Source organism: Schistosoma mansoni, chromosome 4 (genome assembly GCF_000237925.1).
Source record: "Schistosoma mansoni strain Puerto Rico chromosome 4, complete genome".
NCBI classification, from domain to species: Eukaryota; Metazoa; Platyhelminthes; class Trematoda; order Strigeidida; family Schistosomatidae; genus Schistosoma; species Schistosoma mansoni.
This window is the reverse complement of record NC_031498.1, coordinates 21,889,862-21,906,570: the sequence shown is the minus strand read 5'-3', so window position 1 is coordinate 21,906,570 and position 16,709 is coordinate 21,889,862. Positions and strand designations below refer to the sequence as shown.

Below are 16,709 nucleotides of genomic sequence, written 5' to 3'. Positions count from 1 at the left end.
TTCCACTGCTAGCCACTATCCATCTTTGCTCATTATTATCATAGTTAATTGCTCTGTATTTTACAGTCAATTTGTTTGGAATTCATTATGTTAAAGTGTGTTCATGAATCACCAATTCATTTGAGTATTTTATTAAAGAATGGTAGATTCATTATTATAGCAAAATGTACTGATCAATCACTAAGTTCACATAACCTATTTTTTGGTTTGTGATAATATTAACAAGATAGAGTCCCAATTATTGTATGATCCAGTAAGAAGGCCCATATAGAAATACGCTGATACGTTCACTTTTTTAATCAACTACATATTAATAGACGAATAAAAAAATGTTAGATTCTGTATTGACTTTGTTTACACAACAGTATCTTTGCTATTCAGATTATTGAAATATATATATTGTCCACTTTTAACTCCTGTTCTGATTTGAAAAGTATCAAGTGAACTATAGAGTTTAATGGATATTAAACAAAGGAATATCGTAACTAATTGACGTGCGTTTGCATTATTCATCGTTTTCAGTTAATTGCTTTTAATCGTCTTAACATTAAATAATTAACCAATCCATCTGTTAGGCATAAACAGTATAGGACTACCTGAGGAAAACGATTCGTCAGCTTACATTCTCAAAGGACATTATTAGTATAATAAGATGAATCGCAAACGGTTCGAATAAATAGTATGATTAAAGATACTAAAAAAGCGCTAAATAAAGAGTACATGGTTCCAAAAAGGAATGAATCAACTAAGTTAATTGATACAGTTGACAATAAGGTCAATACAAACCATGTATAAAAAATAAACTTTATACAACTACTTATGTGTAATTATTGTATTTGCAACAGTTAAGCCATGTTTTTACTCTTCAGACATATTGAGCAACATATTGTATATGGATTCTGAAATCTGACATGATTATGCACTTGTCAATACGTTCACATAATTCTGCATAAATAAAAAATCAGTTCTTTAAGTAACCCCTACTACTATACTCAAAAGTACTTTACTCCTCCCTCCTCACCAAAAAAAGATATTTGGTATATTTAAACAACTAGATAATGTTAATTATCAGAAGGGGTTTTGTGGAGATTTAGTATTTATCATAGTTGAAAGCGTGAGTCAATTGAAGCTAGACCACCATGGAAAACCTGGAAACACTGGATGGCCGTTTCGTCCTATTATGGGACTCCTCAGCAGTGCGCATCCACGAACCCACTCTCGCGAGCGAGATTCGAACCCAGGACCTACCAGTCTCGAGCCAAAGCCCTTAACCGATAGACCACTGAGCTGGCATCCAATGGTGTTAATGTCTAACTTCAACTGATCCACGAAGTTGCTGAGGAGTCTCATAATAGGACGAAACGGTCGTCCAGTGTTTCCAGGTTTTCCATGGTGGTCTAGCTTCAATTGACTCACGCTTTCAACTAGATAATGATTCAGGTAAAGCACTACTAATTATTAGCAATGAATTAATTGAATCATATCGAATGAGGAGTTCAAATGGGTCAATAAAACCAAGTGATACGATGACACTAGTAAATATGGTAAAGGCATATCATACTGATGACCTTGAGCGACTTATCAGCCGATTAGAAAGTAGTGTTCAGTTATAAAAAAAACAAATAACAATAAAAGTGTAGTAAAATAACAGCTTTGATACGAATGATTAACACTCATATGTTGAATTATTATTTTATAGTAAAGGAAAATGGTTAAATTTACATACGAGTTGGGTTAGTGTTGTGAGTCCAGGTTATATATAATCTCATAGGATTTTTGCCACCTACTGACATCAACTATAATACCGAAACGCTAGGGTTAGGTATCGGGAGTTAAGCTACAGTTATGAGTTCGATTTAAAAATTAGGCTCAGGGTTTCTCTCGCGAACTGACTTCAGTTGTAAAGCAATTATGATTTAATTACCACCCCTTTGTTTGTAAACTGAAAAAGGTAATTGTTGTGATTTGGCTTTCCTTCGCAAGGGAAGAGATATAAACCGCTGATAGGCTTAATTTCCTAAAAAAAGCAGATATATATATATATATATATATATATATAAGCAATCGATCCGGGTTAAATCAACAAAATTTCTTTCTCCGTCTTTTCTCTTAAGCAACCAGGTTAGTGTATAAAAAGAGTGTATTAGTATCAACTCTCAGACACAGCATATCACAATTAGGCTAAAGCCCTCATGTTTCCAAGTACTACAGTAACCTCGTTACACAGTGAATGATACGAGTGTTCTTACAAATAACATACATGTTCAAAACAGCTGAAGAAAACCGAGGTAGTTTAGCGTGCTGTTATAGGTATGAGGACAGTTTTCAATTCCCAGTTGTTCATAACATGGAAGGATGCCTTTTCTTAAGGTAATTGAAAAGTCAACTGGGTTAGAAGTGGTCTTGACGGCTTAAGAACGTGGTAGCAGAGCCAAGGTGATAAAAGCTCACGGCCAGCCAAACGAAGTTTTTTCCAAATGGTTCTTGACGTCCGTTCCGTACTTTTTAGGGCTTACCGCAGGGGACGGAACTCTCTAGAGTAGGTTGCGGTGTCAATCTTTTCTAACCTTTTTTTCTGGTGTGGGAAGCCAGAATCGCTGCAGGTGCTGGTTTTTAGGAGGAAACATTTTACTACCGTCACACCTCAGCACAGTCAGTAGGACGACTTTGCACTTGGATCATGAGTTCGCTGCTTTTAATCATGGTGCTCGTTGGCGGACCGGCCTGGGATAGGAGAACAAATATTCCAGCCGATATAACTCAAGTGGGTCATCGCGACATGCTACTCCGACCATCACGTCAAGGTAGAAGTTATAGTCAGGATTGTAAAAAATGTTAGCGACAATTTAAATTCAGCATAAAAATGAGACGGACAAAAATGTATAAGTAGTTTGACTTACTTTTGATTTCTGATGAAATGTTTGACCGGAACTATTTGATTTTAATGGACTCTTTGATTTAATATATTTTTGCTGAGATGATTCACTTATTGAACTAGGATAACTACTACTATTAGTAGTAGTAGTAGTAGTTGGAGAATTAGAACGTGCTCTTATGGGTAAAGGTAGACGTTTTGTATTAGACTTTCTGTTTGATATATCCACAGGCAAAACACATGAATCTTGGTCGATTTTTTTAATATTTGAATTAGATTCGGTAAATTTAACTGAACGATATCGTTTCGATTCACTGGGAATATGCTCAACAATTGATGTTGATGTTGAGTGATTATTGTTGCTATCTACGTCAGGATTTGAAGAATCCTCCAAGCTTAATGCATCAACACCTTGGTCTACTGATAAGATTGATGGCATTTGATAGCTGGTACTAGCACTAGCGCAAGCAGCATTATGAATGAGCTTTATTGACGGATTTAGAAATGATGAGATTTTTGAAGGTTTTTCATTGATATCATGTATTTGTTGAAATCGATTTGGAATATTACGAAATGTTGGAGCGGTCAATCGTGATTGATTAACACCCAAACGCTTTAACTCTTGGTCATATTGTTCATGAATAAGTGTTCTATAAAAAACAATCGTAATAATAATAATACCATATTTTATCACTGGCTAACATGAAAGGATTAATAAAAGTAGTCACATAAATGATCTATTTGATAAGTTCCAAACCCGAACTGAGTATACTTATTTTTTCCATTTGCACCATTTATATCAAATTATATTTTGAGAACAAATGGTGCATCAAAAGCTTTAGTGATTCTACAAAGGTGGCCTTGAACTGATGCTTCTGAATCCCATCAACAATCGAGTTTGAAGAACACGTAGAACAACGACTCAATATCTAATTTCCTGCGAAAAGCGGAAACTCCCAGAGAATGTTGAGAGGTATTTATCCGGAAAACAAAAAGAAAATAGCTTTGTTCAAGTGGGTACGGTAATGACTTCAATAACAGTCCAGAACCACTGTGTGGATAGAAACATTGAATATGAACTATCTCTTGTGATTTCTGATTCCTGATTCACTATTCGCGTGAACTAAGTTTATATAAACTTTTAGTAAACATTACTCGAATGAAACATTTAGGATTGATAAAACTATGTGTAACAAGGCATTTGAAGAGCTGGAATCTTAAGAAATCCCGGGGTTGCTTTAAACAATAAGAATGAAGACAAAACAATCGAGTTTTTACAAACGGAGAGCACTTTTAGGGAGATAAGATTGATGTCTATTTTATCTACCTTGAAATTTATAAAATCATGTATTTATTGAATAAAATACTTGGGTCATATTAAGTTCTAAAACTAAATTTTCTTGAACAATTCATATAAACAACCGGCAGCCGTTTCGTCTTAGTATGGGACTCTTCAGCAGTGAGAATCACGATCTCGTACGCGGGATTTGAACCCAGGACCTTCGGTAAACGTAAAAAAATCATTTCAAGTATTGAAAATTCATGCACTCTGTCTGACTTTAGTATAGTAATCTGTCTCTATTTGACTACCAAAAAATGGGATTCGTAATCTTTTTAAAAGTGATAACTATCTCTTATAATTATTCATTCGATTTCATTACCCATTTCTGTTAGGTTTCTATGTGTTTTACCCTCATTTTCTCTGAATGACAATATTTCTTCTAAAATTCTGTACTAATAATATTAATTTAAATCTTAAAAATAAGTTAAATATCAAATACTGAGTTTTACTTGTTTTGACTATAGTTGGTATACTCAAACTTTGTGATTCCATAGTATGGTTGAAAAGTTTATCTGTAGCCATAATAAATCTTATGGAAATTTAGTTTTGATTATACTTTATTATTATTATTATCATCATCATCATCCGTAAATACTAAAAATTATTACTCATAAAGTATCTGGAAGTAAATGAGAATAAGTCAACAATTACTGAACAGTGAAACTTAATAAGCTTTTCAGCATTCATATATGATTTATACTTTAAAATGACATTTATTGTATGATAGCTAGATTGATGATTATGACTAACTAACTGACTAACTGAAGAGACTAATATCAGAGTGTGACAGTTGAACAGTCAGTGATCTAAGGACTCTTATAAGTAAAACAATTTTTTTTTTAATATCTAAAAATCAACTGAAACATCAAACGTACAACTTAACTTGTAATTCCAAAATGTAACTTTCCAGACTCGCAGTCGTCTCTTTATAGCAGTCTAATTGTTCTTTATATTTATTTAACTGGGTAAACTGTTTTTGAATCAGTTCTTCATGATATTGCTGAAAAAAGAAAGTCATGATTAATACGACGGAGAGAAGCGAAGTTTTGGAACTTTTATTTTTACTCAGAATAAGTGATTTGTTATCTAACAAGTCAACTCCGCCTGTAGCTCCTCCAGGGGCTACTGCCGGTCCCAAGCCCGGGTAAAGGAGGAGGGTTGGGCATGGGGTTAGCGACCCCATCCCGTAGAAAATCAACTCGCTAAAAAAACGCTAACCAGAAAAAATCATTCAAACCATTCAAACTCTGCCCTGGGAGTAGAAGGAATAATTATGACGTCTCATGATGAAAGCCGAGTTCCTTCGGAAGTCATGAGGCCGATGCACCTTCTTACAACCAGAGCGACAATTTTTATAGGTACATGGAATGTCCGGACAATGTGGGAGACCGGAAGAGTCTTCCAAATTTCTGCGGAAATGAGGAAATACAACCTGGAAGTGCTTGGAATCAGTGAAACACATTGGACGCAGGTTGGACAACAACGACTGTCTTCAGGGGAACTTCTGTTATACTCCGGTCATGAAGAAGAAAATGCCCCACATACACAAGGAGTGGCACTGATGCTGTCTAGAAAAGCACAAAATGCACTTATAGGATGGGAATCTCATGGACCGAGGATCATCAAAGCCTCCTTCAAAACAAAGAGAGAGGGCATTACAATGAACATCATCCAATGCTATGCGCCGACCAACGACTACGATGAAGACGCTAAAAACCAATTCTACGATAGGCTGCAGTCAATCTTCGAGAAGTGCCCAACCAAGGACCTGACCATTCTAATGGGAGATTTCAATGCCAAGGTTGGAAAGGACAACACTGGATACGAAGACGTCATGGGACAACATGGACTGGGAGGAAGGAACGAAAATGGTGAGAGATTTGCAAACCTATGTGCCTTCAATAAACTGGTCATAGGTGGCACCATATTCCCACACAAAAACATACACAAAGCCACTTGGATTTCACCGGATCACAATACACAAAATCAAATCGACCATGTCTGCATCAACAAAAAGTTCAGGAGGACGATGGAGGATGTGAGAACCAGAAGAGGAGCTGATATAGCATCCGATCACCATTTGCTGGTCGCCAAGATGAAACTAAAACTCAAGAAGCACTGGACAATGTCGCGGACAACATCACAAAAGTTTAACACGGCCTTTCTTCGAGATGCTGACAAACTCAACGAATTTAACATAGCCCTCAGCAACAGGTTCGAGGCCTTTCATGACCTACTCAATGGAGAGGGAACCACCATAGAGAGCAGCTGGAAAGGTATCAAGGAGGCAATCGTTTCAACATGTCAGGAGGTTCTGGGCCAAAAGAAGCACCATCACAAGGAATGGATCACTGTTGGTACACTGGATAAAATTGAAGCAAGGAGGAACAAGAAAGTAGCAATCAATATCAGCCGAACAAGAGCAGAAAAAGCCAAGGCACAAGCCGAATACACAGAGGCAAACAAGCAAGTGAAGAGGAGCATCAGAACCGACAAACGTAAATATGTGGAAGATTTAGCGATGACAGCGGAAAAGGCTGCAAGAGAGGGAAACATGAGACAACTGTATGATACAACAAAGAAACTTGCTGGAAATTACCGTCAACCAGAAAGACCAGTGAAAAGCAGGGAAGGCAAAGTAATCAACGATATTGAAGAACAACGAAACAGGTGGGTAGAACACTTCAAGGAACTCTTGAATCGACCAGCTCCACTGAACCCACCCAACATCGAAGCAGCACCCACAGACCTCCCAATCGATATTGGCCCACCAACAATTGAAGAGATCAGCATGGCCATTAGACAAATCAAGAGTGGCAAAGCAGCGGGACCAGACAACATCTCGGCAGAGGCACTGAAAGCAAATGTAACAGCAACTGCCAAGATACTCCACATCCTCTTCAGTAAGATTTGGGACGAAGAACATGTACCAACAGACTGGAAAGAAGGACTTCTCATCAAGATTCCAAAGAAAGGCGATCTGAGCAAGTGCGACAACTACAGGGGCATCACTCTCCTCTCAATACCAGGAAAAGTCTTCAACAGAGTATTGTTAAACAGGATGAAGGATTCCGTGGACGCTCAACTTCGAGATCAACAAGCTGGATTTCGTAAGGATAGATCGTGCACAGATCAAATCGCAACTCTACGTATCATTGTGGAACAATCAATCGAATGGAATTCATCACTGTACATCAACTTCATCGACTACGAGAAGGCATTTGATAGCGTGGACAGGACGACACTATGGAAGCTTCTTCGACACTACGGCGTGCCTGAGAAGATAGTCAACATCATACGGAACTCCTTTGATGGACTAAACTGCCAAATCGTCCACGGAGGACAACTCACCGACTCGTTCGAGGTAAAGACCGGTGTTAGGCAAGGTTGCTTACTCTCACCCTTTCTCTTTCTCCTGGTGATCGACTGGATTATGAAGACGTCAACATCTGGAGGAATGCACGGGATACAGTGGACAGGCAGGATGCAGCTTGACGATTTAGACTTCGCGGATGATCTGGCTCTTCTATCACAAACGCAACAACAAATGCAGGAGAAAACGACCAGTGTAGCAGCAGCCTCAGCAGCAGTAGGTCTCAATATAAACAAAGGGAAAAGCAAGACTCTCCGATACAATACAATATGCACCAATCCAATTACACTTGACGGAGAAGCTTTGGAGGATGTGGAAATCTTTACATATCTGGGCAGCATCATTGATGAACACGGTGGATCAGATGCAGATGTGAGGGCGCGGATCGGCAAAGCAAGAGCAGCATACCTACAGCTGAAAAACATCTGGAGCTCAAAACAATTGTCAACCAACACCAAGGTTAGAATTTTCAATACAAATGTCAAGACAGTTCTTCTGTATGGGGCAGAGACGTGGAGAACTACGAAAGCCATTATCCAGAAGATACAAGTGTTTATTAACAGCTGTCTACGCAAGATACTTCGGATCCGATGGCCAGACACTATCAGCAACAAGTTACTGTGGGAGACAACAAACCAGATTCCAGCGGAGGAAGAAATCAGGAAGAAGCGCTGGAAGTGGATTGGGCACACTTTGAGGAAATCACCCAATTGTGTCACAAGACAAGCCCTCACATGGAATCCTGAAGGTCGAAGGAGAAGAGGAAGACCAAAGAACACATTACGCCGAGAAATAGAGACAGACATGAGAAGAATGAACAAGAACTGGATAGAACTAGAAAAGAAGGCCCAGGACAGAGTGGGTTGGAGAAAGCTGGTCGGCGGCCTATGCTCCATTGGGAGTAACAGGCGTAAGTAAGTAAGTAAGTATCTAACAAGTCACACTATCTTAGAGTTCGCTTCCTCTATACAGTGATACGAGCTAGAAAAATACTGAAAACAATTGAGAACTGGTTACGTGTGTCAGCATAGTTTGAGGAACTCCTTGACAATATGTACCTATGACTCCATACGACATTTAACTCAACACCTTTGAATCATGGAGTTGGATTCCAAATAATCTATCAAATTTTTTACTGCACTGAACTTTTTATCCTTACTAAATGCCATCATCAGAGATATCTATCTCATTACCATGAAAAAATAGTAGATTTATTTATCTTAGACACATTATTTGCCAATCTGTTGAACCGTCTAAAGAGTTACTGATTGACAAAATTAAAATTTGCTGACAAAAGACGAATTTTTTAGAATAACTACAAACCCTGTATCTTTAAGCCACAAAATAGGTAGTTCGGCAGACGTTAAATAACTTAAATCTCAATGATGTGTTAAAATTTCTAACTTAGACATATTTATAAAAAAATATGGCCAGTAGAGTAATATTGGTAACCCCATAATCCAGTGAATATGAAGTATGTATAACTTTAGACGATCGTATACTCATCTACTGACCAAACGGTTTATGATGACCAAAGGGATTTTCATCACACACTGACCTAACGAAAATAAGACATTTTTCACTTTAAATTATGCAATAAATTATACGTACAAAACAAATATTTTGTCGAAAATAAACCTTTCCAGTTTTATAACCCGGAAATGTGAAGCATTATTGGGTCAAAAATCCAATGGTTTAAAGATAACGTGACCGACGAGAAGTCCTATGTTTAACTCCTGGCAACGAAATGGGTTGATACTATTTAAGAGTCCAATGTCACAATGAAATCTCTGTTCACTGACCTCTAGCTAAAGTCAATAAGTGATATGATCTACAAAAACCGTCAGTTTCGCAAACTCTTAGCTAACCTAAATGTTAAATTACTAATTGCACACATACACAAAAGACGGAAAAGGAAGTCATCAAGTCAACTAGAGAACGGCACGAATTAGAAATATATGGTAACATTGTGGAGTATAACAAGCTGTATAAAGCTTTGAAACAAAAGTCACAGCAAGAACACCGACACTAAAGCCTGATAACTTAATCCAAAAAAAATCAGATACTAATAACCAGAAGTAGACTGATACAAATATAAACTGGTAACAAGCAATGAAGTCCAAATTATACAAGTGTCTGGTATGAAATGTATCAAAAGGTGTCTGTTTTCACTCTTACATAGGCTGGATACGCATCAAAAAGTTTAATTGACATTGTAAGATATGACAATAATGCAACTCATTCATTAAGTAGGAATTCCCACGCTTGGATCTGAACCATACTTTAGGCATGAGAGTTGTTTAAAGTGAAGTAGGCGATGCATGATTGAAACCTATTGGTTTAAAGCCCAATGCTTTACGCAGTAAGCTGCTGCTCCACAAGGTGCTGTTATTATTTCGTTTATCAGATCAAAGGAAACGAATTGAACGTTATGATTTATTACAGCACCCATACTTACGTTTAATGTGATAATTAAAATGGACTATATAAATTTAAACACCGTATACATGAAATAGGACTATTATCTAACATTTAGAGTTTATAACTAAAAAATAAGCTATCATCAATTTAGATCACATGTAATCATAAACAAAGGCCCCAGGTGTACTGTATAAATTATGACACATCTCAAACACATGAAAAAAGAAGAATTATTCGGAAAAAATGCCATCACTCAACTGTAAGTAACTAACTGTTAAGCATAGACAACATTAGTGTATAGGTACTTTATGGTTGAGATATTTCACGTATTTGGAAACAAATGACTGAGTTGATTGCAAATATCAGACGAATCTTTTAGATAATTGGAATAATACGTTATGTGAGAGATCCAGATGTTATTTGTGAAAAGTGGAGTACGATTGATAAGTTTATGAGTTGCTACCCAGAAAATATAGTTTGAAAATGTATTTTAGAGGATTAATCACAGATATTCTTCTAGAGCGTGAAGTAATTAAGAAAGTGATGTAACCAGGAAAAAAAGACAAACTCTCTCCCCGAGAGACATAGAGAGTTTAAAACTGCCACGAGGTGAATCTAAGTAGTTATAGAAAGTGTTCAGGTGTTAAGAACTAAAATCAACAATAGTTATATAGATATATTCACCCTAAGAATTTACAAATGATCCTGTATGACATAGAATTAGAGAATAAAATGTACATGGGATAGTCAGTAAACTCGAATCAATAAAACTAGTTTACAGCGAGTTTTAGTATAAAACTACCAGTGTGCATTTTTAGAGTACATAATTAGAATTCTATATATTCACTCAGAACAAATATCTAGAGTTTTCACTAAGAAAAGGACTTTGTTATCAGAGTTTGTCAAACTAATACCATTTAAAAGTAAGGGCAAACATAAAATAAGATTAACAAATACATTTCATTTAAGCTTCTACAATTAGTAAAACAATTATACACAGGAATTTGAAGTAGATCAATAGAATTATATCCCACAGTTTGAGTAAACCACCTGTTAAAAACATTGGGTTTTGTTAAACGTATTAATTGATACTTCCTAGGTCTTCAAAATAGAAAGTGACTTTACACACAGATTTTGAACATAAGTCTTATTTGTCAACTAGTTTTCTCGTTTCGATCATTTTTTACTTATGTAAATACACAAACGTTGTTACAAAGGGGCACCCAAATATATGTGTACCATAGAAATTAGTTATTAATAAATTAAAGCGTGAGCTCAGAAGCCTCTCAGATGCCCAAACAGAACACAGGTGGTCTTCTTAGAAGACCAATCCCAGAACCTTCGACCTAGACGTCTAGTCCATAAGGCAATGGAAAAACGTTAAAAAATTCAGTCCCATGGCAGCCGAGGACTAACAATAGGTTCGTATGCCATTTGTTCCATCAGGATCCTGAGGCCCATGTGGATCACTGGTTTGGAATTAGCGATCTCCAACTATCCTATGTGAATCCTCCGTACCCACCAACCCGGTTAAAGCGTCGAATATTCGCTTTTCATCCTCTCAATTTCATAAACGAAACCCCCGCTGCGAGAAGGCAGTCAGTAGGACTTCCCTAGCAGTGGCTATATACGCCTAGTCATACAAGAGCATTTCGAGAGGAGCTGACCTTCCGCACCCTCGAAAGCACCAGATCAGACCCAGAGACTTCAAACTAGCAGTTGATCTTTAGGTGATCGATTTTTATTACTGACACTACAAATGATGAAGGAAGTATACAATGAGTTGATATAACTCACTACCTGTCATGAATCAGGATGTGATACATTCCTGGAAGACAAAGCTTATTATGAAGAGAATGAGTAACTTTATTTTAATCGTAATTTTGGATCTGCCGAATTGTTTACCAATTAAATATCCCTTAGAGGAAATATTGAGATTAATTCTTAACTTGATTTATAATTTACTTCGGTAATTATTTTATTCTCAATAGCGAAATGTGAGGCTGTCATAAGTTTGTAAAGTGAATCAGATAAAGAAAAAGATGAAATAGTCTCTCGATAATTTGTCACTTTAAAAATATCAATGACTCATCTCCATTCAGTCATGAAACAAAGGCGGCACTAATGGAGTTGTGACGAAAGTAACGACTTTCTAACAAACTTTTCACACTTGTTTATACTTATTATACATTATTACCAGAAGTGGTCATGATTTGAGCTGTTGTAGAAGATTTGTAGATCAGGTGAATGATTTTTGTAGAATTTCGTCCTGAACTGATTGGTTTAATCGTGAATCTGTCAACGATGAAAGCTTCACGATTAGAAAACCACACAGCTCAGAAAACGAATGTCCACCAAAATTATGACTTTAGTACTTCTAAGTGGAAAACTAAGACAATGCAGTTGCTTACTTACGCCTGTTACCCCTCGTGGAAGAGCATAGGCCGCCCACCAGCATTCACCATCCAACCCTGTCCTGGGAAATCCTTTCCAGTTAACATTCATCCTTTTCATATCTGCTTCTATTTTCCAGCGTAATGTGTTTTTTGGCCTTCTTCTTTTCCGCTTCCCTTTCGGATTCCAATTCAGGGCTTGCCTCGTGATGCAGTTTGGTGATTTCCTCAATGTATGTCCGATCCACTTCCAATGTCTTTTCCTAATTTCCTCTTCATCTGGAATCTGGTTTGTCCTCTCCCATAAAACGCTGTTGCTGATAGTATCCGGCCAATGGATGTTGAGTATTTTGCGTAGACAACTGTTTATAAATACTTGTACCTTCGTGATGATGGTCGTAGTAGTTCTCCACGTTTTAGCTTCATACAGTAGGACTATCTTGACGTTCGTACTAAGGATTCTCACTTTGAAATTAGTTGAGAGTTGTTTTGAGTCCCATATGTTCTTCAATTGTTGTAATGTGGTCCTTGCTTCGCCGATCCTTGCAATGGATGGAATTTAATAGTTACTGATCATACTGATAACATTTGACTTAGTGTAGTGGTTAATTTAAACTTTTAAATATTTAATTATCTTGCCAACTAGCTGGAAAATATGCTACTCGTTATCATACCATTTCACGAAAACCGGCCAAAGAATGATAAAAAATAGAGTCCTACAACTCAAATTTAAGCAATAAAAATGTGTGGGAGTTGTAAAAAGAAAAGATTAGTTACATGGTATTTCTAAGGAACTTGTCACGATTCCCGAAGGTTTTAAGAAGTTAAGTGTGACGTTTACCTTGGCTTTGATTTCGCATAAAATCAACCGATTACACTTTTTTATTTACTTTGGGATAGATATACCAGTATTCATTAAAGTGAAATAATGTTTGTGAAAATGGAAAAAACTGGCCTTACCAGTTGTTCTAAAGAATAAACCTGATTTTGTTTTAATTTCTCAAACCCATGGCGCCACATACATTTCGATTTTCTATCCTCAGTATTCTCGTTTTGACATTCACAAATTGCACTAAGTTGTGTTTCTAAACTGAAAAAATAAGAAATAAATTTTTAATCGCAGCGTAACTTTGGATTATATTTAAGACATCCAAATTCAAAACATACCTCTGCTTGAACAAAAGAAAAGGTGAGAAATCAATGGGAGGAACACAATAAGAATAATCCACGAGTTCAGTTTTAAAGTCCAAACTAGTTCAGTATGATAAGCCAAGTTTGTATTCTTACTTAAATTGCACATTCTCCAATCCTACGAGAGAATCAATTAGATTAAATATTTCTTCCGAACGGAAAATAGCATCCCGTGAATAATATTTCCTAGAAAATAATATTAAGCGAATAAGGACAGTGATAATAAAAGTAATACAACAAGCTGATAAAAATCAATGTGAATTTATTTCCCTGAAATAGTAATATGTATAGAAAGCGAAAAAGAACTTACACAACGGGGAAAAATAATAAGAATAATAGGACAACTTAGGATGCTTGAATGTGAACCAAAGTTTTTGTGACACTCAAGAGAAACCAAATGGAGAATTGTTTTAACCTGAAACTTAGTAGATGAGAGTCAGGTACTCCACTATTGTTTCATACATACCATATTTCCTGGAATGCCAGACAAAGCCAGACAGATCACATGTTGCAGAATCGTCAACCAGATTACATGAAAACACGAACAGTGGTTAGTAATGGATCGACACGTAGACAGCCAATTCTTAATGAGTTTATCATTTACCAGAACGTCACTTCTACATATCCTAGTCTGGGTCAATCGAATATATATATATATATATATATATATATGACTTGCTCATTCAGCCTCTTGCAACTGCTACTTCATATGCACTCACAACAGTATATTTCGAGTAAATAACTAAGAAAAGGCAGCACTTTGACTCACCCTCACACTTTTATAGTCAAGTATGTAGCTAGATGTAACCACTGAAGAAAGATACGTGATTTGTGAGGAACAGGCTTTCAGTCTACCTGGACATTTCACTGAACCGATATTAGAGAAATACGAACTTGAACTGACACAATGAAGCCTTCATAACACTCTCAGACTGAAATTATTCGTCAGAAATTCAGTTTGTCATAAGAGTATATATTTGAATTAGGTGAGGTGAAGTTGTGTACTTTACCAGGTTTCCAGATATTCAGATTTGGTAAGTAGATGAATAATTTTAAGAAAGCAAAAGGCATTTGCCAATCATCCAACTCAAAATTGCTTTCGTTGTAAATGAAATTTTACCAAAAAATATACAGCCGTTAATCTACATAACACGACTTACGTCAAATTGGGCTTCAGTTGAACTAAATCTAACATTGCAGAGTGCAGACAACACCTAACAAGAGACAGTTTGATCCAAGCTCGAAGCTGGGACGTAGCGAAATTAACGGGTTTGATACCTTTGAGAAATTACTCTTGAGATGGTCAAGAAGTTTCACTGATGACGTATGTGAAAAACTGGGCAAATTAGATAATTGAAGTATGAGACACCATGGGTGTTTTGGGACATTTTTCCCGACCAAAAAATTATGAGCTGGACATTATAACATTCAAAAACCTACATTTTAAGCCATGGTAGAATAGATTTTCTAAAACTGCAAGAAAATTCTGAACGTCCGGGGAACTGTCGTCTGGTATTCGGTGCACGGAAGATTCAATTTGCGACTTTATTACTAATCTACACAAAAAAGCTACTAAAAGATGTATAGTTCATTACTCAGCCACTTGAAGTAAACTTTTTCTTGTGATTCTATGTGGACTAGGACGGACTACATCCATAAACACGAACAGGTGACTTCAAGGCTGACCTTGAGTTGTAATTCCCGGTCACTTAAAATCCAATATCTTTGTGGTAAATCGGTAGAATTCGGTTACTTTCTTTCTGACTTCATCTCGATGTCACGATAAGATTTCAGTTTTTAAGAAACGATCAAACTGACAGTTAAGTGTAGTTCGTACCGGCCGACTCACACCACTTTTAGAAGTCCTTTAAGAGAAAACTTCACATATTCTTGAGGACTAAGGATAGTATCCTACTATGATATACCAATTTCTTTTTCCTCTTCTATCGTTATTATACCTAGGTTCCTGCCTGGAGATATAGGTGACCCACTACTACTAGACACGGAAGCTCGTTAAGCAAAGCTTCTTCTATTCCGCCCACAACCATTTGAACAATTTTAGTAACATGTAAACCCCATAACTACCCATTAAAATACAGTGAGCTGTGCAAGAAGAATCTTGAACATAAGAAAACGCACTAAAACATGTTAATCTTCACAGGCTTGGAAGACTGCATATCCACTTATTGTAAGACCATAAACGTATGCAACGACTTGATAAGTAAGGCAAGACTTTTGTGTGAAAACAATTGCTTAGGGATTATAGGAATGGCCAGAAAATGTAGTTCTTGTATATAAAAGAGCAAACTCAGAGGAACAGTTGAATCTTACTTTATTTGCAGAATAAAATACGTTGATATTATTAGGATTGGATATTTCAAAAAGTGTAGCCTTACTAAGATATTTTAAAAAGGAACGAATCGAGCGAAGAAATTTCTTTTCAATTAGTTTTTCATCATGGCTCTACACTAATATATATATGATTTACAATAATTAAATAACACTCATGGAGTAGATACGTTACGTAATGATTATATAATGACATCGATTATAAACTAACATTAATTGAAAGAGAAGGATTAATACTAATCAAAGTTATTATTCGAAAATCAAGCTGTTGCTACGTTGCATAATATATAAAAATGAGAAGAAAGAACTAACAAAATATTTTGATGAATGGTCAGTAATATAGTAGTTATGTAAGAATCAAGAGACGAATGAAGAGAATAAGTAAAATACAAAAAATGGAAGGAATAAGATAATTGTTTACCGAAATTATGCTACAAACTCCGCTATACCGATGGCCAAGGTAGCGAGAGTGGTTGTACAAACTTCTTTTGGATACAAAGGTTCGGTTTGTGGATATGAATTGCGATGGCTTCAGGTCATCATGTTGAACTGAATAAAGCTTTTAAGGTTATGATCCATATTCCATCACATTTGCACGTGGGATCACTATTACTGATACCACACATAACTTGTATCACATTTCTGAGAGATTAAGAAGGTAAGGAATCCAAACATCAATGAATTATTATCATGATCAAGACTTTGAGAATATCAAACTGGAGGAGTAATAATTATCTTTTTTTGTTTAGAAAATCATTTCAATTG

General features: G+C 36.4%; 1 protein-coding gene across 1 annotated transcript in view; it reads right to left on the bottom strand.

Annotated features, from left to right (window-relative positions):
• Window positions 1–14,790, bottom strand: part of Smp_144940 (hypothetical protein) — a gene marked incomplete at both ends in the record, with an annotated part of 28,012 nt that extends 13,222 nt beyond the window's left edge. The window contains 6 exons of the mRNA XM_018797202.1: window positions 2,901–3,525; window positions 5,093–5,217; window positions 13,365–13,494; window positions 13,572–13,655; window positions 13,692–13,781; window positions 14,756–14,790. Of these exons, the coding sequence (XP_018652267.1) occupies window positions 2,901–3,525; window positions 5,093–5,217; window positions 13,365–13,494; window positions 13,572–13,655; window positions 13,692–13,781; window positions 14,756–14,790 (1,089 nt within the window). The remainder of the gene's footprint in view (window positions 1–2,900; window positions 3,526–5,092; window positions 5,218–13,364; window positions 13,495–13,571; window positions 13,656–13,691; window positions 13,782–14,755) is intronic.
• Window positions 14,791–16,709: the final 1,919 nt, after the last annotated feature.